The sequence below is a fragment of the Varroa jacobsoni genome, unplaced genomic scaffold (genome assembly GCF_002532875.2).
Source record: "Varroa jacobsoni isolate VJ856 unplaced genomic scaffold, vjacob_1.0 scaffold_411, whole genome shotgun sequence".
NCBI classification, from domain to species: domain Eukaryota; kingdom Metazoa; phylum Arthropoda; class Arachnida; order Mesostigmata; family Varroidae; genus Varroa; species Varroa jacobsoni.
The window spans coordinates 240,815-266,399 of NW_019213313.1; the positions used below are offsets into that span (position 1 = coordinate 240,815).

The following is a 25,585-nucleotide window of genomic DNA, read 5'->3' on the forward strand; positions in this document are numbered from 1 at the left end:
TAAATGCCGAGCGATAGCAGTAAAAATGTCACTTTTACGAACGCTAAAACCGTCCGTTCTGCCAATGTCGTGCGCTGCCTGCTGTTGGCCAGCAGGCTACTGCTACCTCTGCACGCTGCTGGGGCGGCGGGGTATTTCTGAATAGCGAAGAGACGGGTGTGAAGTACTTTGGCTTCAGGCGGAACAGGATTTAGATAAATGAAAGAGCTCAAATGAAAAAGCATCGAGTTACATATGAGTGCACAATGGAAAATTAGAAAAGTTTCACACAAGTGTAAATGAACAGTTGACTATAGATACCGCAATAATAGTAACTATAACATGATCTTGCGGTTTCTCTAACTTAGAATTTGGTCCTGGACAATGAGAGAATTCAGAAATTTGAACAGCTGATTGATTCTAAGGGTCTAAAAGCCTTTTTTTTCGAGCGATGTTTAACGTATTTGCTTGAAGTATTTTATCGAATTGTTTGTTACTACGCTGCGCGTTACGTTCGTGGTCTCGTCACGTTGACACGTACGAGTCGAATTATGATCCTTGAATGTTTTAGCGTATCTCAGTTTGTCTCCTTATTGTGCCCCAGTCTATTTCGTTGTGAACCGCGAGGGTCACTTAAGTTTCAAGTTGGCACGACATACCTCCATTAGGTCATTATCATAGTAAAGACCTATCCACAACTATATTCTTTATTGGAGAAGGTGGCGCGACATGTATAGTGTACGTCAAAAGACGTATTCTGCTACATGTATCATCAAAAATAATATCACATCCTGCGCCAGCCGTTCAGCTTACACAACCATAGTAACCATTCACTGTGGCTCTAATTCTCTTTTACACTATATTTCCCATTGTACTTTGTTCGTTCGTCAGCATCCCCCCCGAAGTAATGGTCATTAAATGGTGATGATGCCAGCCATGGCAGAGGCGACAACAACGACAACGATGTTCAAACAATGACGCTATAGTCGCTTCCGTAAAGGGGACGAACTCCTTCAGCCGTTGTGCAAACATGGCCAAGGTGCGTTCCGCTAAACGAAAAACATTTTACACCGTGAAAACAAACCACGAAATGATGGCGATGATTAAGCAGGGGACATAAAACAATGAGAAAAGGCAATCTTAGCAGAAGTGGTTCGGATCGGAAGCCATGTCGATCGGATGCCATGGCCAGCTCGTCGATTGTCACTCTTTTGTATTCAGCGCATCGATGTGTCGAGGCATTCAATTGAGGCTGTCGCTCGTAACGATAAAAACACCCATAAACATTATGTATGACGTGAGTTCTATGTATGCCCACGAGGTCCTGCACGGGCGGACTATCGTAACTTCAGTTTTCCAGCTGGAGTCAATCTTTGCAGTTTGCCATAAAATGTAATCTCGATCGATTGACATCGGCAAGTATGAATTGATTTGTTTTTCCAAAAGGAGCAACATCTGTATTACTCCACCGTAGACATCTTGTGAGAATCCACATGTATGGAATATACATGGTAATACACTGTGGAAAGCTCACGCCCTCGCTCATCTGGTCCGCCATTGGCTGGCTATTATTACAAGCACCAAGTGTTGACAAATCGATATGAGTCATCGCACCGAAACATCCTTCCTGCCGTTGACGGACACTCGTGCCATGTTGAAACTGGCCAAGAGTAGGCAACGTGTTCATTCATTCAACGTGTGAAAATCATTGGGAACTATTATCTACGACTATTATGGCGTATGGTTATCGAAGTAACGATTAATCGGTTGCTAGCCTGAAGCATTTGTCGAGATTCGAGATTGTGACGAGATTGGCGCCTAGCACGGTCTACTAAGTTAATAAGTTTTGCATCGTTAATAATGGAGATAGTACATTACCAGAGAATAACAGTTAATCGGTCTTAAAAATTAAGGTGAAGTTGGAAATATTTGCCCCTATTCCGCTTTTACCTTTGCCATTTAATAATATAAATTTTTTTTTACGAAATTCGTATTTTTGTATCGTTGGTGTTCGCCACTATTAATGAGCACAAGACAGCGAAAGCGACGCATAATTGTAAACTAAAGCTATGCACCATATTCTAAGTTACAGTTTTAAGTTATCTATGCATTTCCACTACAGAACGTTGACTGTTGGCGGGTCATTTTGATAACCTCAGCACAGGTCTCAAGGCCTTCGACGAAGACTACTATGGTTGTAGTTACCAGTATTTTTATCTGTATCTCTACTACATACGTGTCACTGCTCTCATGGACTACTTCTCAATAGTCCATAACGTTAGCTTCGACAACGGGAGCAGCTGCCGCTAGGTGTGATACGTGCGAGACGAAGAAAAGACTTCACGTCAAGAGGAGCACTCGCCGTAACTACAACAAGACGCGTATGGTGAAAATCAAAAATCACGTACCAACACACGTTTGTGTATTACGAGCATCAGCGAGCTATTACGGGGAGATCTATTTCGAAGCTGCCGTGCGTCGTAGATGTCGTTATGATCAGAACGGACGCATCCGCTAGATCATCTTGCGCCGCCCGCAAAAACAGTAAACCGGTACTTACAAACGCAAATCTAGAACGCTAACTTTTATATGTTAATAGTGTTGTTTACTTTGCATTGACTACCTAGACCAATCTATATCTATTTGTATATATAGCACTGAGCTAATGTGGACCAAGCCGCTACCTATCGGTAAGGAAAAAAAATCGACAGATAATTAGCTGACTTGATGATATATGACCAGACCCTTCACCGGTCCCAATGCGCCCCGTGCCTACGCAGACGGCGGCGTTCAAGTCACGTAGTCGGGTACTCGACGTTACCCCTTCTTGGCGGCTTTATTCGTTTCGGACTGATGATTGCATCGCTTTTTGCGAAACAAACTCCAATTGCATTGACTTCAATGCATAGCGTTGCCGACGTATCCGCTGGCGTCGAAGCAGGCTGGAATAACTGTATGCCATTCATTAGAAACACGCAAACAAATACCCATATTAAAAACTAATGCAGTGAAGCTCATTTGCGCGTTTATCCCTTCCATCTGAAGAAATAGCCGCGACGGTTTTGTCAATAAATCGATAATGTGCTGTCCGCCATACAAAGCTAATAACGCCACACACTAATGAGGTCTATTCGTTACGCGTCCGTGTGCTTTGCGCACGTTATAATCATATGCATACATTGCAAGAAAGACATAGAACTCGCTTCAGCATCAGCGTCGTTCACCCAGTTCTAATGAAAACTGAATGGGGGTTGCACTGACGTAGGGGGCAAGTGCCGTTGCTAAGCGCACTATTTACTTCCCAGTATTTTGGGTTGCATGAACGGACGACGGCGCGTTAAGCTATCTATTATACATAGAACAACAAAATCGAAATGTTCATCTTCGAAGTATTCTCATGCCAGTCGTAGCGTCATATAGGGGTTCGTCAGGCGGAATTTCGAAATGGGTGAGACCGACGCGACAATGGAAAATTAATTAGGATTCTAATTATGAAGTTTGTAAAAACGCAATTTCTCCTGAGTGTATGTGAGTATGAAATGGGAACTGACTGCGGCCAATAGCAGATTATGGAGCATGTCGTTTGTATGGCAAGAACGTAGCTGAAGTAAAAATAAGGGTTTTTTTTTAACTGTTTCCGTTATGATCAGAGAAGCGAACGGTCGTTACGAGTTATAATAATTTTTGGTGTTATCGTGTTTACTTCTAATTGGGCCTTCAATATAAGTTTTTCTCTTTAAAAAACAACAAAACAGAGCTGGGAGAATGTCTAACTTATACACAGATATAGTATTTACATACTTTTTTTATTCTTACAGCGAATAAAGCCTTTTTATGTTTAGCGAGTAGCACACTCTTGCCAAATAAGTATCGCATTTAAGTACAATAAACGATCACTTTAAGTTAACTAAAACATCCTAAAGCGTACCTAACGGACCAAGGTAGAGTATCGTTACTTTCAGTGAGTAACATGTATTTCATATCCTATCAGTACAACTCTTCAGTCTGCAGCCATACACTAGGCTGTCATTAAGGATATGATATATCGCCGTCATATTTGGTAAAGGCTCTTTCTTTGTTTCCAGTAGGACCCTCCCTGTGCGTCTCCAGCTGATCTAGTTACCTTCACCAGACGCATTTATCTCTCTAGGCCAAAGTCATTCGACAAGCCATAACATTAACTTCGATGATGCAAGGGCTTAAATCAAAGCAATGGACCCGGTGAATGAGGGACCCGATCCAACGCAACAGTGATCCAGCGAAAGCAGTCGACAACAAGGTTGATGTGGACACTCCTGCCATGTTATTGCTAAAGTGTCATCATCAGCTATCAGCTGTTAACTGGCCAATAATGCTAAGTTATCTGGTCAGCCGTAGCAATCAGCCGTTCTATGATTCCGTAACTAGAAGCGAATGATGCAGTTCATTAAACCATCTTAAAAATAGATAGTTGATGATTAGTGATAATGTGACCCGTTATTCATTGCGTTTAAAAGTTGAACGATGGAAGCGAAGATGGCTGTGACCCAAAATCAAATGTCAATTGCTACTGGCCAGCTTTATGACCAAACCTACTTTGACGGGAACATTCCGATGGGCGTATGTGGGGGCACCCGACAGCAGACGAAAGTACTTGAGAAAAAGCCGTAGTAGTAAACTAATAATAGAGGCAAGGGCGGCTACTGCGTGCAGATTATAGCCATGCGTTTATGTCTAGATTCTAAAAGGGTATAATGCACCATTTGTATAACTGAAGTATCTAAATGTGGGGCGGTAAGGACTATTGTGTTCTTCTGCGTCCTCCAGGTCCGCTAACTGCTCTGAAAAGAGCCGTACATAGAAGGGTAAACGTCCGTGATGATGTCCTGTGATGGGAGGGTACTCCGAGAGAGAGGGACGCACCTATTCGTAAAAAAAACTCCATTACGACGAGCGGCATAAATCAGCAATGAGCTAACCATCATTCATATGTCTTACGAGAGAACAACAAAAACATTTCTTGAGAAATTCATATTTGCCCACTGTAGTAATAGTACACGGACGAGCCCATTCGATGAAAAGTGGGCACACTAGGTGATTGATTATTAGCAGCTTATAGATTGTCTCTCTAAATCGATACACAGAATATCAGAGGCAATTCTTCGTCGATTATTAACTTAGAATTGGTTTCCGCTCCATCTAGACACATGTTTTAGCATGAATTTTCCTGGCTGCACAAGTTTACGTATTCATAAAATATAACGCTAATCTGTGCAGCGTGTATTAAGCTTCTGTTGAATGTGTGTATCGTTTTTTCATAGTGAGCCCCTTTGTGAGAGCTTCCATGTAATCGTCTCAATGTTTTTACAAAACAGTTCCGCTCTTCTATAGAAAAACTGGGCATTGAAATCGGCCCACTGATATAACGAGTTGCTGGGTACCGAGTTATGGTCGATCGTCAAAAGCAGTCGTGCGCTTAAACTGAGATACCTGATCTACGATCTACCTGTCGACGATCGTATTCTACATGTAAAGAATACGTATGGAAACTATTTGATCGAGTAAACGAATTGATTACTGGATGGAGGTGTTTTGCCAAGCAAATCCTGCCACTCAGTCCTGCTCGCGCGTCTAATTGCTGAATAAATTATCGCTAACTTCTGAGTCAACCATTGCTTTGCATCTGACGACAGAAACCGATGATCGCCAGTCCCGCCGGATCGAATGTAGCGTGTGACGCGTTTTTTACAACTGCGTTTTTCACGTTAGACGAAAAAAACAAAAACGAAATAATCAGCAACCGTCTACGAAAGCTTAAATAGAAATAATTAACGTCCCGCCTTAGCAGTACCGTTATGGTGCGCTGCCGTTGGCGTAAAAAGATCATTGAGAAAGTAGCTCCACAATCAACAAACTACTGAGACAGGACCTTTCATGCCCTACAACAAACACAAAATGTTTATTATTTTTGCTATTATTTGACGCTCGGTTAACGGTGCATGTTTGCTTCGTGCTGCTTTGCTAAGATGTCATCATTAGCAAAATGCTTCAGATGTATGCGCGCTGTTTACTCTAACAATTGATTTCTATCTGCATTGGATCCTATCTAACACGCTACCGTTTCCAACCGTTTATCATAAGACTAGTAACGGTAGCAGCCGGTCCATCAATTGCACCATTTGTTGCTATTAGCTGTCATAAAAAAAAAAGTATATAAAATTCGCCGACACGTTAACGCCTATCATTGATACAGCGTTGCCATGAAAAGCTTACTAATAACAAAAGCAATTATAAAAAATGGCGGCAATCAGTCCAACCGCCAATAGCCTGAAAAAAAATGGAATACAAGAAACATCGTTTGTTTCAACAGTATTCGCTTTGTCTCGCCAAGGTCTTTATTAAAAAGAGCCCTAATCCACGATGAACCAAGGATCTCAATCAATAGCATTTATGTGCCGTGAGTGCTAGATGGCACACGTACGTTTCGGTTGAGACTTCCAAATTTCTGTTTGAAAATCCGTGCTAATTGCTCATGCAGATACGCTGAACACATAAACGGCAGCGGACACTTGCGAGCCATACTAGCGTTCCTGGAAGAAAGGGGACTATGCCTTCAGACGCTTGGGGGTGGCTAAGGTCACCGCGCAACGCTTGAGCACAACGTCTGCCAGAATACTGCCGTAGTGATGTGGTAGAACCGGCGGCAGGAAAACGTATGAAGTAGGTATACGAATATAAGGCGTAGACAATAGAAATAACGAAACAATAACGAACTATCTCTAGAAAACGTGGAAGCCTCCAGAACGTGCAATATCATGCCCCCGTAAGAAGACGCGGATACTAGTCTGCACTTATCAAAATTTATAATCAATAGACCGACGAGCAATGAGTGATAAAGGCATGATAATAGATTACAATACGTTTGGAATACTAGCGAAAAAAAGTCTCGAAAAGAGTAACATCGATGGCGCGCGGATGGCGGCCTTGACGATAGCTGCAGCAATCATTTTCGAAGCGCTTGCCTTCAGATACCGTCACGAACCGCTGATTAATTAATGACCACGAAGTCATCCATCGGTTGATTTCTCGTGAAGACAATAAACGTCACGCACCTACGGGCAGAGATGGTTACTTATACGAGTGCAAAGGAGTGGAAGGCCGTCAATAAACCCTAGAGAGGCAGTAACGAAGTTGATTTCTCCTAACTGATAAGCAGTGTCAACATCTAACGGAGATCGGTGGAAGCTTCGAATAATTTCACATGACCTGCATTCGGATCCTCGTCTTAGCGTAAGACTTGACGCTAGATCGCTGATGTCTACACATAAGTAACGAAAAGCATTGAAGAATAAGAAGCAAAATTCGTAGGCCATTTTTTTTCTTTTCTCTATCGCTTATGATAATGTGATCATTTTGATTGCGTATAGTGATGTTCTACCGCAATAACAATACAGAAGCAGTCGTGCGGATATCTAGCCGTTGACATTGACAACGTAACTGGTAGATACAGCAAAGAAGTTGTGCTGCGACAACAACGAAACTGGTTGTAGCCAACGACAGTAATAATAATAACAACAACAATCAAGGAGCTACCATAACAACCAGCAACCGCTTACAAATCTGAGTTTCCTGACCCGGGCAACTTTGTCTCAAGAAAACTGGGCGGATTCAGCCTTACGAACTCCTACCTTGTCCAGATTTGAACTGTAATAGTATCTGTTGTCGTCAGGGGCTCCTCATCGTGATGTTAGTACTGGTACTAATAGAAGATTAACTTATTGTTGCTCTTCTTCTTTTCTCATCACATCCACACAAACGTTATTAGAATTTTTCTGCTAAGTCGGGGTCAGTTCTCTTCTGTTTTTGGCCTCTATGTGCGGCCACAGCATCATTAGGACAGGCGTTGCAGTGTTTCCCGAACTAGACGCTGAATAACTGCACTTCGCCATCTTTCCCTAGAAAATTATATACGTATGGAATATATTGGTGCATCATACGTAGGGTCGTTTTCAATGCGATAACCAGTCCTAATCCTGGCCAGTTATGTAGAGAGTATTGTTGAATACTGTTGATTTCGTACGAAATAGAGCACTCGGTCAAAATAAGCCATAAACCGTTTCACAGCAGTACACACACGGGCGACCACCGCCGTAGTATGCAATCTATCACAGTTAACTGTTAGGTGGCTTATACTCTATTCGTTTAGCATGGGACGTGTCTAGGGACGATAAGTGGAGATCGTGCATATATATACGCAAATTTATTTATGGATCCAATCGTCGTTCATCGTTCACGGTATGCGCAATCAACGGAAGCTGAATCGTGTAATTGAGATAGGGGGACCGAAATTGACTTATCTGGATACAGAGATCAAATTAGATTGTAACGATCAGCTTTGGACAGATATCCTATATCTATCCACTGTGTGCCAATACAACTAAATACCAAATAAACGGTAAAGGTTTTTCAGTTGCTGCTACTGCCGCCCCCGCTATCCCCTTAATAATTCTATTTCAAATGTAATGTAATCTATAATAAATGGTTAGAAACGTTTGGAAGTTGAACTTCGTAAAATGAGACGTATGTCGAAACGCAAAGTTGTGCACACCAATTTTAAACGGTAAATACTAGTAAAATGAATTTTGTCATTTATATACAACAATGAAATATCGTCGTGAGCTCGTTGGCTTCTTTCATGGCTGTCTCTATATTAGTAGGAATAGCTCTACCGTTCGGCTTATGGAGGTTCTAAATTAGCTAAACATGTTCAATGTGTGCGGTAGTTTACGTAAAATAAAGTCAACGTAAATACGTCATCTGAAGCTATCAACCGTTCTCATATCGTTAACATTCTGTATTGCATTGACACGCATGCTGCAGACAGTCTATCTATTCTGTGTCGGCCATATTTGCTACCCAGCCTTCTTGTGCAGTTATCCAAAAAGGTGGGTTAGATTATACGTATTGCACCTCTCAACCATACTGAACAACGTTGAAGTATACACGAATAGCAGAACGACTATTGTATATATGCTACTATGAGCACCTGCTTTTCAATTCTATTCCCATGCACAATAAAAAAAAATCCAAAGAGTAATAGTTTCTATTACGTGATCACGTAACAGACGTGTGGCGCCAACTGTGGGCATCTTACAAAATGGCCCATACATACATATGTATCAGCGTATACTGTACCGTCTATGATGCTGGGCCGAACTGGGTCACATCAGTTAACCCTATTGCCGAACGCAGATGTGCATCTGCCACGTTTTTGGTACTTGCACATATATCTTGCGCTTCCACTGTCGTAATAGCTGCTAATGACCCTGGTAATATATTATCATTCTTAGTATATTTTGCCCTTAAACGCATATGAATGTGGGCAAATGCAGTTTATTGTAAACGAATCATTGCGTTGATCGATGGATCGTTCTGACCACAGAAAGAGAACGAATCTAACGGCGACACGATGCGCACGGCTTGCTACATGAAACAATTAACTATTGCTATTATATATACTAACTAACGCAGACAAAATGTTTGTGGTATAGAGAAATACGAGATTTACAATAAAGAATGTCCTTTATTGTGGCAGATGACAATACAAAAGGGATAAGTACTCCGGACATGTTTATCGCTTAAGAAAGCTTGATAGGTTGACAAAAAGCGTCATGATTTATGGCGATTTACCGTATCGAGTGACAGTTTTATACTGATTGGTATTAGCCGCGTGACAATATTGAGACTAAAGTATCGATAAACAGTACGACATCTTCCATGAAATTTTCCATTCAAGAAACGAAGTATCGCGTTGCATCTTTGTGTGTCGAAAAATACAGATCTTCACCGCATCGTAGGCACAACAGCCCGTATTAGACTCCGTATAGCTAATTATTATATGTTTAAAAATATCTACCTATTCGAAGATGCCTTTTTATTGGTGCTGGACGCAGGACTGTCAGTCAGTATCCATCGATACTACTCAATCTAGGTCAATGGACAAGCACCTTGGTACGGCAGTTCAAACTTCTTGTTGCCTATCTTTAAACATGTCTGCCTACGAGTCTAAATTTTGTTTGTGTTACCTTTTCTGCGATACGGATCCCCACTCAGGTGTGATATGCCCGTAAATGTATGTACACATATCTATGTAATCATTAGCAATATCACTGTTCCAGCAGTCACGTATCGGTCGATAGGTTTTATAAAACCTATACAAACTGGTGGTAAAAATAGGTAAAAACTGGCACACGTTTTCCTTTCTGTAAAGACTGAAATAACTCTAGCATCGTTATTTAGCCGTTTATCGGGTGCCTTGCAAAAAAAATTTTATAACGATGACTGTACAGAGCATAGAACAGACGCTGCGGCATAAATTACGATTCTTTTTGATAAACATAAAAATAATTGACGATCATGTGTGCCTCATTATTACACTTAAAAAGACTTATTTCTATTTGAAAGTATATAAAGTCAGCCAAAACAAAACATCATAGCTGGACTAACAAGTGCTAATGCGGTTTAAGCTAGTAACAAGATATTATAACGTTTATTGTATGTGACGAATGAGCCGATCGCAATGATTCATCGCAACATTATCGATATATCACAACGATTCGAATTTCCCGCGTCTTCTAACTTGACAACAACAGTAGAACGTACCCAACGGTGCGAGAAATAGCGACTCGTGTCAAGATTTTTATAGTAGTTAAAGCGAATGTAAGTGCTAACACTTTCGTCTCCCAACAGCAACAGAACTTATTCTAAAAGTTGCATTTCTCATATCGTATATTTAATGCTGATAATTAGAAAATGGGTTTGCGTCGTCGTCGTCGTCATAAGCTGTCTAACAGTAACCGACTCACCAGTGTCTACACTACAATTTAAAATGTCGCTTGCGCCCCCCTGCACGTTTCTCTTCAATTTACGCAGGCAGTAATAGCTCATTTTTAGCCGTTCGAAAAATCAAGTTCATCTATTTCCACCGATTTTCACTAACTTGAACGTTTCTGCTTGGGCTTACTGCTGGGTATGAACGTTCATTGTTGTGTGGCATACGGAGCAAAAGAACACGCGTACAAGCAAGCGTATCACAAGTCTATTCAAACGTAAGTTCAACTGCAACAATTACTCAAAAAATAGCGAGTAGATACAACATCAAACTAAGAAAAGTTACGTTGCTAACTTTCCGAATAACAACCATCATTTTGCTGTTACCCAAATGGAATAGATAGCAAAGTTTAGCCAAGTAAACGGACGCTCACACAAATACTGCTAGACTATACAATAATATATTATAATGACACATCTTTTTCTGCTTTCCTCTGTTATAGTCATAAAAATTGAATGAGTATGAACAGGAGCTAGAAGGCAACTATGGCAAAATGTCGTCTTATTTTGACACAGTAAGTAATGGCATTGTACGTGCTTGTCAAGTGTAACGCCATCTAACCTCTATCCATTTCCGGGTTAGAATCGAGACCGGGTAAGAGCCCATTCACGTCGCCTGCGGGATGCTCGCTTCTTGAATGGGTCCCGATAACAACACGTATGACGCCCCTTAGCTTATGTCGTCTTTTAGACAAGTCTGAGAACGTAGTTGAACTATGCTAGGCGTATTTTATATAATTTTTTCGAACTGCTAGAACGCATGAAATTGATTACATGCCATGTTATGGTCATCTTTATGCAACCTGTCAGCACACCTAGAATGAACCGTACATGCAAAAGCGTCGCTCTAATCAACGCTGATGGTTGTTTCCCTCCACAGATCGTCTCCTATCTGTTCGGGAAACGCATTTAATTCAGCCTGGGCAAACACGAACGACATCCGCATAGTCCACGCGGATCGAACCCATCGCTAAACAGTTTGGATGACGAAGTCAGATCAATTCTATGGCGATTGTTCCGCATCATCGAAGTTCCTATCCCATGTGCGTTGTTCACAGGGAATGAACTGCAACTATGACAAGACTGTAGTGCAAAAGTGTTCGTCGCAATACGGGATAGATTATCTGCTGCCAGCCGTTGGGCAGTCGCCCCATGGGCGCGGGTTTAGGATGTCATGCCTCGAAAGTGCCCAGCACTACATGCGTAGACATATAGCCAGATCAACAACCTAACAGGTTGCCTAGCAACGCGTATTTAATAACACATACAAAACAAGGTACAAGAAACAAGCACAACTTTACATAACGCACAAACGGGTTCACCGAACGTCAAAATGATCACGGACAAGTCAGTGCAAGCCTATCACTCACGCAGTGAGGCGTTCACGCATTTCTGACATAGACGAACACGCGACACATCAGACTAAGTGAATTTGGCGCATCCCATGCCCCTTTTTATCCACCACTGACCCGACGACATAGACGCATAAACCGATTGTGTCGGCTGTTTCAGCTATTACTTCTAACTGAGTGATTGCTTCGGTTCGGAGCTTCGATTTACATATTGAAACCGACGTGTCAGAAGAACATTTGTAAATCGTTGATTTTTATCTTCTGCCTTTTGAGCTGAACTTGAAAGGTTTTAGACTTCGAAAACATTTGCTCAAGTGCTCGTGTAACCGAAGAAAATTAAATTACGCTCTTTTAAGAAATCGGCCAGTATTAATTTCTGTTTAGGACTATTTGAACGGACCTGTTTAGCGGTTTCGCACGTTGTTTTCGTACCTGCAGTGATTAATTTACCCAGGATTGATCACCTATTGTTAATTGTGCACAGAAATAATTTTATTTGTTCGCACAGATTTAGTAGTACAGCACAGGAAAAAGATGTATAGTAATTCGTTCATGAAAACTATCAGACCGAAAGCTGATTAAATCGTCCCACAGGATTCGTTAATGAATCTATTATTTTCGTTCAAGATGAGGTTGTAAGCGGCGTTAATTATTTCAATAGAGCAATTTTTATAAGGAACGCGCTTTCAACAATAGCCCATATACGTCCAGATTCAATGTGCTTTGTTGTTTATACGGAATGAAATAAACGCGTCAGGCATCATATTTTCAGCCAAGTTTTAACAAAGGCAGATACGTTAAGTACTGGTAAACAATACGATTGCTAATACAACACCCCGTCTTTGTCGACGGCCTTGTAGTGATGTACGAAGCTTTTAACGAACATGACGTCGTGCTTAATTAATTGCGGCCACGGATATGGAAAAATTGTTTTAAAAAAACACCGGAAATTTGCTACGGCTGTTTCACGGCCTGCTCACTCTGATAAACTCTGTCAAATGCGTGCCATTGAACAACGAGATAAATTCAGAATTTCTTACACAAATCCTTTTCGTGCATACTCCATCTTATGTTAACAACAATGGTGTATAATTGGTGCATATTGCGCTTAGGGAGAAGAACAACGCTTGCTCCATGATCATCAAATGAACTATCCTGGTCCTGTACTAATCATCACCACAATTTTATTATCAGGCTAAGATTGTGCACCGTGTTACCAGCAGATGTCGAGCTTCAAGACGTCCGCTAGTAACAGCTCTAGCTATATCAAATAATAAAGTTAGCTAGGTTCGTTAGCCGGAGTTGTATTGGCCGGTTCAGTCAGACTACGGTCATGTGCCGTACAATGTGCCGCGCGGGCACGTACGTGCAAACATGAACGAGAATAGACATATCAACGATTAGCAGACGATAATAAAGTTGTTCCGCAGATCCTAGTCTGTACAACGGTGGACAATAACAATATTTTCATGTACAAAATCGTACGCAACATTTGACAGACTCTCCTCACTCCAGTGGTTATTAACGAACTTGTGAATTTTTTTCATTATTATTTTCAAAAACAGGTGTTTCGAAACACCTGAATAGATTGAGTTGTTATCTCTTTCTCTTATCTCTATCTCAATTTCTTAACGATGTATCAACGGCACTGTGGCGGCGGCAAGCGATCGAATTGAAAATAAACTCTTCCAATTAATAATCATTCATCTTCTTCGTTTTGTTTCTTATACTTTGGACAACAACGACAGCTAAAGCTCGATTTTCCGCGCATTCATTATTGTTCGCTACACTGCTGCCGCTACACCTGTCACCCCTTCGTATATCGTTTCCCCAGACGCAAGCTGCACTCTTACAAAGTAGCGGCACCCCAATATATTAGGGTACTGCTACATATTATTAAGGGTACTTGGGTGATTTGTCCAATCGTGAAGTGACGGGATGTCGATGATCGAAACCGCTGGTGCCTGCGACGCTGACGAATAGATCGCTGACAATTTTATTCGATAAATTTCTCGATATTGCACTAGATCAATGGTAAGGTGCACGAACACGCACTATTTAGTTGTCATCATCGTCGCCGCCGCCGCCGCCGCTGCTCGTAGAACTCAACGCTCTATAAAAGGTTGTGTCTGATTTCATGGTGATGACATGATCGTTTTCTTTTAGTTCTTTTTCATATTTTTTCTTTTTTCTTTATTTAAGTTGTATTTTGCTCAACCACAATCATCACCGATATCACCACCATTATCCCAGACATCGTCGATATCTAAAAGAGAAAAATGATGTCTTCATAACACACGTAATAATCACAGATTCAAGTATTCCGTTACGTTCCAGCGTCAGCAGCAGAAGCAACTACAACTGAAGAGTGGCGGCAACAATAATAACGACGACGCCGACGCCGACGCCGACGCCAACAACAACAACAAATCTCCTCGAAAATGAGAGATCTTTCTGCTTCAGTTTTTTTTTGCTGGTCGTGTTTGCGGTCGAAGTAGCGGCCTTGATTATGCTACTAGTACAATCCTAGCTGTAAAATTGGCTGGCGAAAACTTTACTTTTGGCGGCGGGGGCATATTTATGCTTCGTGCATTTTGTCTGTTGTCCACAGTCATTGCCAGCTACCCATTGACCGTTGTGCTTCATGAGAACAGGGCACTCGGACGACACAACGAAAAACGTACGTAAAGTCGAATCTCATTTCGAATGCCAACGGCTAAATCGTAGCAACAACCGGCCTCTGTAGTCGCCGCCGCCTGTCAATGATTACAACAACAACAGGGGTAACCCTCATCCGATCGACATGTGGACCGGTGTTCTGCGCGCCGTTAGCGTAAAAGAGGGGCTTAGAGCGTCTAACGACAGAATCTTTAAACTATGCCTATCAAAAATAGTAAGTACGCGTGCTCGACAATATAATATGCGTACTATAGAATATAAGCTTAGTAGGCTGATTGTTGGCGAGGAACAATCTATAGTCAACGACTGGTTTTCTAATGTAATACTCTACATTAAGCAATGGTTGCATACTGTTAAATCCGACGCCGAAAGCGTTCCGGGCCCGTCTGATTACGTAGAGAGCTCCATGCATGAGTCGTATAGTAGAATTTGCTAATGTTTGATAGATTTACTTAGGGCTCGTTGTAATTTCGCGTGAAGTTATCCGTTTGTTTTCGAGTTACTAGAACAGAGTTTTAAAAATAATGTTAGGATATTATAAGCATTAGTAAGATCTGAGTAAAGTAATACGCTTTTACATTATGACTTATCATATGATTCAGCGTAGTGTTTTTATAACTTACGATGAATTATATACGATGATGATCAGCTGCATTTTTCATAGTTGTTTTTGAATCGATTTTACTTTTTTTTTTTTTGTTTTTTTTCAAGCAGAACGAATACCTTAAAGTACGGCTCTATTGGCTGAGAATCGATGAGTACTCGGTGAGGTCATTCTACGAAGTATTTCATACAGCGGGCTGCCGTTCAAGAAAACCAACGTTGTACCAATGCCTTTGAAATAGTTATCAGATCTTCATAGTATCTAACAACTTAAAGTGTTCCGTGAATTTTCATAATAGCATAAGAAACTAAGAACTATCACGTCTAGTATAATTAACCATCATATTTACGTCATGAATTACCAAATTCATTATTTACTAGGAATGGATCCCTTTGTTTTCTAAGTAGAAGGAGATTTTTCATCTTGGTGTAATTTGTATCTATTTAACAGTTCACGAACCGTTACCAACCGTTCCGTAACCAGCAATCTATCGGTAGCAAACAATTAAAATATGCTTTCGACCAGCGCTTATTCTACTTTTCTATCTGTGTACCTGTACAACGTCTGTACTATGTTCCATCATGATAGAAATCATTTCTCTTAACCAATAGGAACTAACCTACCGTGTACTAATCCAAAAACTATGTACGAATGATACGACGAGAGTATAATGTGTTATGAGGGCGCCATAGTATGTGAATACGGGAAGCAGACGACAGCAGAAACAGCAGCTTGGCCTAATTTGTAAACACGCTAATCGTTCGGTTATAGTTGACCCATAGAGCAGCATTGAGTTGGTGCCGAACGGTGGCGTCAAGATGGTCACCTCTTACATGGCGATGTGTTTAATCGCTACAATATACAATAATCGTTGCGTCGATCGCTTTTAAAACATCATTACGCCATGTGGACGCCACGTGTGTTCGCGGCGAATTATTTATCAGAAAAACAAAACCCCCGCTCGCAAACACGCTGAATTACCTCATCTTTTCACTTAACGGTCATACTGCGACCTTTGATATGTTTCCACATATCATTAATAGAAATAGTACACTACTTCTAGCCGTCGTAAATAATTCAAGCTACGATGGATCAGCAAAAGCGCTCAGGCCTTTCTCGCAGTCAATAGAAATACCTGCATCTGATATAGAAGCCACTTATTGACACCGACCAATAAACACGAGCGACTAGAATATCTTCTATCTAGTACAAACATTTTAATCACACATAAATGCCTTAACTTTTTTGCCCCTTTATCCTCTCGTCACAGATGCGTTTACGCTAGAACAGACATGCCGCTAATGAGTCGCTACCATCCAAAACGTCGGAACAAATGAATCTCTGTTATATTCGCCGGCAGGCACCGATAGACTAGCCAAGCAAATGCATCGGTTTAGAAACAAGTCAACTGTTTCTCTGTGTATTTTGTGTTCACTCACCGCTTCTGCACGAACGGAAAAAGCTCCATCAATTGCATAATGGTTGCCCACAAAAGAGGTTCAGAGTTAGCGCTTGAAACGGACGTTTAACGCGTTTTCTGTTTCTACTATGACGGTGTTAGCCATAATAAAAACAACCATAAGTCGCTAAAACTCAAGAGAAAGCCTTTGACACTTACATTTGTCACAGACTCCATCGCGGAGTATGTCGAGGACATCTCCGTAGTAAGCTGCCAGAATATCCTTTTTTTGAATTCTCGAAAAAGCCACCTCAATCAGTTCCTCGATATCTTCATTCACCTCCTCTTCCATTTCCGTTGATATCAATGTTCCTATGTTAAGCTAGGAGAAAAGTGGGTCTGATCTGTCTTTGTTGCAGCCGTTATCTACGACCACTAGACCTGTGGACGCTTTTAACGTCTCTACGACTACATAATAATTCCTTTGGAATCGTCGAACTCACTCAGACGTAGTGAATACTGTCCAAGCTATCACCTTCATCAGATGCGCCAGCGGTATTCTTCGACATATCTGTATGGGTCTGCATCAATTAAATGATCAATCAAATCTGTCCAGTTTGAATGCAGAAGCTGAACGTACACTCCTTCGAGCAGCTTTCAGGCGTTATAACGACATTACTACTGCTGTTGTCCAAGTTCTGCCTCATCGGCAGAATATGGAAGGGGAACATTGTACACGTGTACTCGCGGTTCGACTCTTATTTTTGTTCACGGTGTCCATACAATTACTACTGCTACTACTACTATACAAGTTACTACATGAACAGTATCATCGTATCCTGTGTTATTGCAGAAGAAGCAACACTCACTTTAATGTCTTTCACACATAACGCTCATCTCCTCCAACAGATAAAACTTGGCACTAGCACAATGATCTTTACAAACTGCATATGAAAGAAGAGTTTTGGATATTCTTTAACGTAAAGGAACAGCTGTATCGGCTAATTTCTCACTGCATCTCTAATTAACGGACGTCGGCCTCGCGAAGCCTAGAACCTGAAGCCTATCACTCCGGATGGCTTGACACCTTTTATCAATAAAGAAAAGGCACCCTATCGCGGATGCCTGTGCCGGCAAGGCACCGTACTGCGACCACTAGGACGCACATAGCTGTTGCACGTCTATGTCAATTCCGCTAGTAGATCAGGCACCGTGCCCATCATCAGCGGCATGCGTGATCCAAGTGCGTCTAGTGCTAAAACTGACGAAGTCGCGCAAACGGCATGGGTATTACGCCATGGGATCACCACGGCGGCAAAACGCCAACGATGCTAACAACTGCTACAGCTGCTGCTACCACTGAGAGTTCCTGCAGTACGGGTCACAGCCGTAATAACAGAGTGTCCGCTGCGCGGCCTCACCACCGGGCAGACGCAGCGCCATGCCGTAGCGTAACGGTGCGATAGTGTCGTAGAGAAACGGCGATTCGGCTTCTGGCAGTGAACGACGGGTGATAGAGGGAGCGCCTCTGAACGTTGCTACCGCGTCGGAAAGGGAAACATCGAAGGCAGAATGCCCACACATGATGGAGCTACTGCACTGTGAGCATCTGGTGTCGTCGCTGTCTATAGCCCCGACAGACAAAGCTGTTCAGAGACGCACACAGATAAACAAACAGATGGACAAACACATCGATAAAGTGGTAGCCATTAGTACATGTATACACACACGCAGGCACGCAAGCATGCAAAGACACATGAGCAGACAAGGCAAAACACCATAGAAATGATGGTTCTACCGCCGCCGCTGTTCAAAGCCCTTTCTCGTGGCTTCAAAAAAGCAGTGCTAGCGAATTTATTTGTGCTGTTCTGTTATACAATGTATGGTGATAACGTTGTCATTGCTGTTAATAACGCGACCACAGATACACCGTAAACAAACACAAACAGTAACATTGACCCGTTATTAAACGCAGTGAATATGACACTGGGCATAACTGTTGAAAAACCTAATGGTTTCGTGAAGCTGTGTTCATTCTGGGCTTTGGTAGAGGGCAAGGCGACCCCGGGATGCCGTCGGATAATATTCGTTTACTAGAAGATCATATATCTACAATTGTTTCGGTAGAATTGTAATATCCAGGGATGAAAAAAGACTTTGAGGACATGCTACATTTATATATTGATTTTTTCTTTAAATGTATTGCATGCCTTTTAAAATTTCCTGATTTACCCCGTCACTTTATGCGATACAGGGGGTGACGCAACCACGAGAGGCTTAAAGAGTCGATTCATTGATCTACGCAATCATATTTATGATTGGGCAACGTATATATATATGACGCATGTGAAGAAATGTAATACTATAGGTAAGTAGATAAAATTCAAATGAAAACGTATTGAAAAATGCATATTTGGCAAACCGAGAGTATGGTAGGGTAAATGATAAACGAATAAAATAATATTAAGCCGTGACTATGACAATTGGAAAACGTTTACCGTGTTCAATAAACGACTCGTAACCCAAATCATTGTCTTCCACTAATGTCGCTGTTAATTCCCTAACAGTGGCGTTGTCGTGTGTCTATATATTTTTTGTTTATGTTTCGCTTGCCAACTCGATAACAGTGCTTTGGTCAAAAACAGATAAATAATTTACGCTAATTCACAACATTCTAAATGGGGTTTCCCATCTTTAGAACTTTCATAACCTTCGACCTATCCGTAAACTGTTCTATATAGCTAAATACGTAGTCGACTAGTTCGGCGATATGTGCAACATGTCAAACTGTGCAATCACCATGATCAATAGGAATATAAATCAGAGAGAGTCTAACGGTTTAGATACGAGATGTAAGACATCAAAGAAAGCAAAAAAAACCAGATCGAAATGAACCGAAGGATACGATGCAGAGGCCGTTCGAACATAGCTTCGACCTGGCCTTCCATGCCGGTCTACGAACATTTATACTAATTTGTTTTAACATGTTATTAACGTGTGTTTTTCTTTTCTTTACAGCTACAGAGCTGATCCACCTGCTGAGAAGCTGAAAGCATACTCACAGTAGCGCCTCGTTCACTTGCCAGGAAGTGAAGTCCACTATATTGAACGGATAAATCGCAGATCACCATAGTCCTTAACTTTCAGAAGTCTACTCGTAAGTGAATTTTTTAGACTATTAATTGTAGGTCGACGCCGGCGTACTTTTTTACCCGTTCGTACTAGACTTCATCTGGGTGTACTAATCCTGCTATAATAACTCAGCACAGCATACCGCAGAGTGGTAACCGACCCTCGAATATGCACTACGTATATGCCTACCTTGAATTTGAAAGAAGCGAATCACTGAGCCTGTAGTAATAAGCGTCTATACCCTGTTCGGTCGTGACTTGTCGCTATGTTTGTTGCTATTGTCTATTGTTGCCACAACGTTTGTCTCATTGATAGCTGATGGACTTCTATTTGCAACTGTCGTTGCTATTGGCCGTCGCATGCAACAGGTCGCAACGTTTAGGCCAAGTGTCTGCTTCTCAAAGGAGGCACTTCAACGTACGGTCTTGCACCTACGGTACTTATCATTATAGAAAATATGCTACAAACCTTACGATATGCAGATGCGCATGACCGTAATCAAATGATTGAAACACAATGAAAAAAAAAGAGGTAGTTTTAACACTATTCCGCTTTCGAACAAATAGTTAGGCACCGGGACTACTAGTTGTATTGGGAAAGAACTGGCGGCTGATCATTAACATAGTCCATGCTGCTAAAACCGAACTACCTCACCTGCGCCCCCGGTTGCATATTGTATGCAGTTAAAATACGGCGTCGAACGCAATGGAAACGTGGTGACCTCTCAAGACCTTGTTTTGTAAGGCGTCGCGACACCCGTCATCACTATTACTACTATTATTAATAGTATTATTTCTGCGCCAAGCATGCTGATATTTTAATACCACCTAGTGCAAGTAGCGGTAATCCAACTAGTTATAGGAAATATACAGTTGCAAGAAGAGCACGAGTTGCTCGGCTGGTGGTAGGTAGAAGTCGTCAAATTCCCTGTCCTTGCTCTCTACACCCAGGACTTTTTCATTTACAGTGCACTATGCTATATAAAAAGTTGAACGAAATCAATATCTCTAGACGAGTATATAAGGTATGAAGCGTTTAAATTTGTCTAGTACTCAGCAAATCGAATAAACAGATGTTAAAATCGTGCTTAGCTACCTTTTTAACCAAGCGCGCTCTAATTAAAATATGTACACATATAAAGCTTTCAGATAATCAGTTATAGGTCAGCTATCTCCATACAGAGTCGTCCCTGCTTCTTTTTTCCGTGTTTTCGTTATAGGGAACGAATAGCACAAAACTCTCATTTAAACCTGTGTTATATTTTACTTATCATTAGGTTACACTAACAGCAGGATAGGTAGCTCCATAGGGAAGCCAATCAATGTACATACCTGAAAGTTAACAAAAAAAAATATAATACCAACAGTTGGCTGCAATCAGAACCATTATGATATAACACATCTTACGGGCCGTATCATTCTATTACAGAGTGTGGCTAGCAGATTATCCAGCAGTCACAACGTATATTTTAGTCAATCTACCATACCTAGCTAGTCGATTCCTTCAGTCAGTGCAGTATCAATGGCCTGACTACAAAAAAATGAACATATATATATATATATATATATATATATATATATATATATATATATATATACCGTGCTATCAGCAACGCCAACCCCTTTCCAAAAGAACTTGCCTTAGTCCAAATTAATCGGCAAAAAAAATACATTTTACAGAAAAAAAAACAGCAGCAGAAGCAGCCGTAGTAATATGCTGTATAAATTGCCGATTATCCAGATGCAAAACATCGAAAATGGAAAAAGCACTGCTGCTCACTATTAATCATTTTGTTCATTAATCCTTCCGACAGGGGGTAACAAAGGCCGCAGAAATTATCTATTTCTATCATTAATTTCAGGCCGACTGTAAAAAGACAGTTTCAGGTAAGCTTGAACAGTAATAACAGAAAATTATGATGGCCGCAGAAGGACCCACGAAACACGTTTTTCTTCCATAAGGAGGTGGTAGATTAGTTTCTGAGTGGCTGAGCTCCGTTTAAGGTCATAATTAACGACTGCATAGAATTAAAATAAAGTTATTTAATATTTTTATTAAAGACTTTTTTTATAAAGACCTAATATTGAACAAACATGAAAAATCTATGCCAACGCCGCTTCAACCCACGGATAATAAAAGCATCCTGTTCTTACTGTTATCACGGTTATTGATATATCCATGCTTATTTCATAGTTTGACTTGACGAAGGATACTTCGGTACTTTTAAATAACCAGTATTCATACTAAATTTCGATTCTGTTCCATGTCTGTAGATGCGCGAATCATCAATAGATCTAGCCTCAGAATTACATGCATGTATGTGACCATGTTCAGACGCAGACACGTAGCTTGAGGAAGCATTAAGATATACGATCAGACGTGAATTTTTCCTGTGGGTCCCATAGGAACGGCAATGGTAAGCGTGTTGAACTGCAACGTGGTGTATTACGTGCCACTGAGTGATTTAGTAAGTGCTTCTATGAGCAAAGAGAAATGACATATATACGTGCCATGTTGTGATATTTTCAATGGGTCTTACTCATGACATGTCAAGCAGACGGATCAGTAAGTTCAAGAAACTCCTTCACGTACCCAATGTGGGCCTAGTTCAAGCAGGATTCTTTCGAGGAAAAAGAACAAGCTTTTCTTTCTTTTTTTTTTTTTAATTGAAAATGTTTGCCACGTAACAAAAATCCTCTCCGAACGATTTCGTCGTTGGTAAATGCCACATCAGCTATTTTGTCGTCTATGTTATTCAATTGAAGTTGCATGGTTTTTTACGTGTTCCCACTTCTATCTGTGTGGCTTTCAGTCACACAGAAACGATCTGTTCATTACTCGCATTGATCTCGAACGTTCGATGTGAACAAGAACTGCAATTATGTAATTTCCAATTGATTCTAATTATGTTTTCAATTAACAAAGGCATCAACTTGATCTGCAATGGCACTCAAGTCAAAAATCACAAAGACCGCAGTAATACATGGCCAAAGACCATTGAAGTCATCGGACAATGTAACATCTATTATACGCTTGCGCAAAACCCAATGTTATTGTAATTGTTTGTAATAATATTCAAGTAAAAAAAATCATCTATTGCCAAAATCGTAGCGATAATGCTAAAGTAATACAGTAATTTTATTGGCAATCGAAATTTCTATAGGAAACCGACAGATCCAGTTATTATAAGAGGTAGATCTATTTACTCAATAGCTGTTTTCGATCTAGCAGCTATCGGACAGCTTCTGGATAACAATACATTTACTGTTACCTAATGTATAACTTCCTTTTGCCCTACCATTACTTTCAGCACCATAATCTTCTTGAGAGAAAGCTGACCTGTCAGAATCTTGGTGGCCGGCTAAGTACCTACTGGCAATACACAACGGCAATTCTGATTCAGGTAAACAGCTCAGTAGTGAGCTGTTGGCCATTCACGCTTACGGTCTAATGGTCTCCCTCTAGCGATACAGACCTTAAGAGTAAAATGCATTTGACCCGCTCTCCCCATGGCCGTTCTTGTTTTGGGGACGTCGCATCGTAATTTTCAAACGCACAAACATCGCAGGAAATGGTGCTATTCCCATGAAGCGATCGTCTTCGCTGTTCTTCACTGGGACAGAATTATCTTTTGATCAAAAGGCTCGTTTCGTTTCTCCGACATCTTTTTCGTTCTTTTTAGCAGCTAGGTAGAACACATAATCATCGCTGCTATCACCATAGTCATCATCGGTGGCGTTTCCGAGGTCTTTTTGCAAATTAATCACAGCATCCGAAGCTGTAGCTTGCTAGTGGGTCTTTAATAGGGACTTCGAGAGTAAAAGTGTGGTAGTATAGGTTTTTTTTTCGCTTCTTTGGTTCTTTACATTTGCCGCAGCTTCGCTGTGGGGTTCTATCTTAGCTCGTCATAGGACGTCCTCATTCGGTGGTACCTTTTCCACGGAAGTGAATAGAAAGAAGCCAACGGCATTGACAAACGTTGTTACCATGCCTGAGGTCGAATAGGAACAGAATTACAGTACTTTCCACCAGTAGTTTCTCTGGTATTATTGTCTCTTACGTTCCCTTATTAACCAATAATAACTAGGATCTGGTACGGAACGGTAGATGAAAATGATGGAGAATACATAATCGTATAATGACGAGGTGTCCACGAGGGTCGAGTATCTGTGCGACTGGAATGGGCCAAGAATAGAGATCACAGCTATACAGCTAAAATAGCGTGATCCGTTCACCTGAACCGTATAAACGGATCACGCTCGTGCGGGTCAGTGCTAGTGAAAGTACATAGAACACACAGACTCAGTTTATCTAAATCGGCGACCATTTAGCGGTATTTAGATCATAACAAAATCAAGGAAAGGTACAAAGCACAAGCAGCTTTTCCCTGTGACCACCGAATAATACCTTTCCTGCGTATCGCACCGATTGTTGTACGATCTTTTACAGTCACGTACGTGCAACCAAACATTTTTTCTCAATTATTCCTTCGGCAGCATTCTTAGTTCACGCAATGACACAGTGTGCTTGTTGTTGTGTTTGTGGCACTCGGAACACAGTTTGCCCCACCGATGGCAGCACTGCACACATCGAGATTTGCCCACTGTGCCGCAATCCCATTTGGGTCGAACACCGCTTCAAATGCATATTTTACGGACGTACGTATGTATTAGATCAAGTTGAGAATTTCTTGTGATTCCCGGCCAATTTGCGGTAAAAAACATTAAGAGACAACATCAAATGGCGCTCCTTGGACGAGCCCCCTGCCACTTACAATTTATCGTTGCTGCTTGGAGATGAGCTGCTGTTCTACTACATCGTATTTTAAATAATGCTATAGGTAAAAGAGCTGGTCACTCGGTACACCGGGCAGACGAGCTATTTTTTGTAGTATTTGTCAACGGAGGTAACACCTGAATCAGTAAGTTGGAGAGTTACGAAAAAAGGTTCTTTTTTCGTGCAACAGCAGCCGCGAGTCACGCACTAATCGAAACAGATCTTGCGAGACGTCAATAATGAATAAAAATGATTTTACGAGTTCTACGCTAATGAACTATTAATACTGTTGGTTGATAAAAAAAAATCAACTCTGAAGCTAGTGCGAGGATAATTCAGCAAAGGTCAGGTCTTTATACGAAGACGGGGACACTATACGGTGTCCCCGATACGTGATCTTGCTGCCGGTATTTAATCAGCATGACGGGAGGATCGAAAATTCAATCAAGGGTGCGACATTAACCTCTAACGAGAGTAGACATACATGCAGATACTGTTATTACATAATAACGTGCTGTTGTTTAACAATAATTATATGGTTTCAATTGTAGAGCCATCTACTTTCCAATCTCACACACTTTTTAACTGTGAAAGTTCTGTTTGACAGACGTAGCTTCGAAAATCTTATAAATGTTCGGCCTTAATAGAGCCTTCATCAATTAGGCAATCTCGTCGACCTCTTTCTTGTCTCACCGAAAAGAGGAACGTCCTGCTTACCAACACAGGATTCAACGCGATAACTAGAACGCATTGTCTTCATACGGCTGTCGTGTACAGCCACGTATAACTCGTTCA

General features: G+C 41.2%; 1 protein-coding gene and 1 long non-coding RNA gene across 11 annotated transcripts in view; one reads left to right on the forward strand and one right to left on the reverse strand.

Annotated features, from left to right (window-relative positions):
* The window catches only part of LOC111260213 (trafficking kinesin-binding protein 1), an 89,867-nt gene that overhangs the window by 23,900 nt on the left and 40,382 nt on the right, over positions 1-25,585 (reverse strand). Inside the window, exon 1 of one of the 10 annotated variants that reach the window (XM_022832794.2) lies at positions 17,102-19,883. The exons of the other annotated variants lie outside the window; for them this stretch is intronic. Coding sequence (XP_022688529.1) covers positions 17,102-17,234 — 133 coding nt within the window. The 5' untranslated portion in view covers positions 17,235-19,883. Of the gene's footprint in view, positions 1-17,101; positions 19,884-25,585 lie in introns of those variants that run through there. 10 annotated transcript variants of the gene reach the window in all.
* LOC147753531 (uncharacterized) lies at positions 11,606-25,354 on the forward strand. Its single transcript, XR_015310946.1, has 3 exons — positions 11,606-15,093; positions 19,901-20,039; positions 21,876-25,354. It is a non-coding gene; the product is annotated as an uncharacterized LOC147753531 (long non-coding RNA).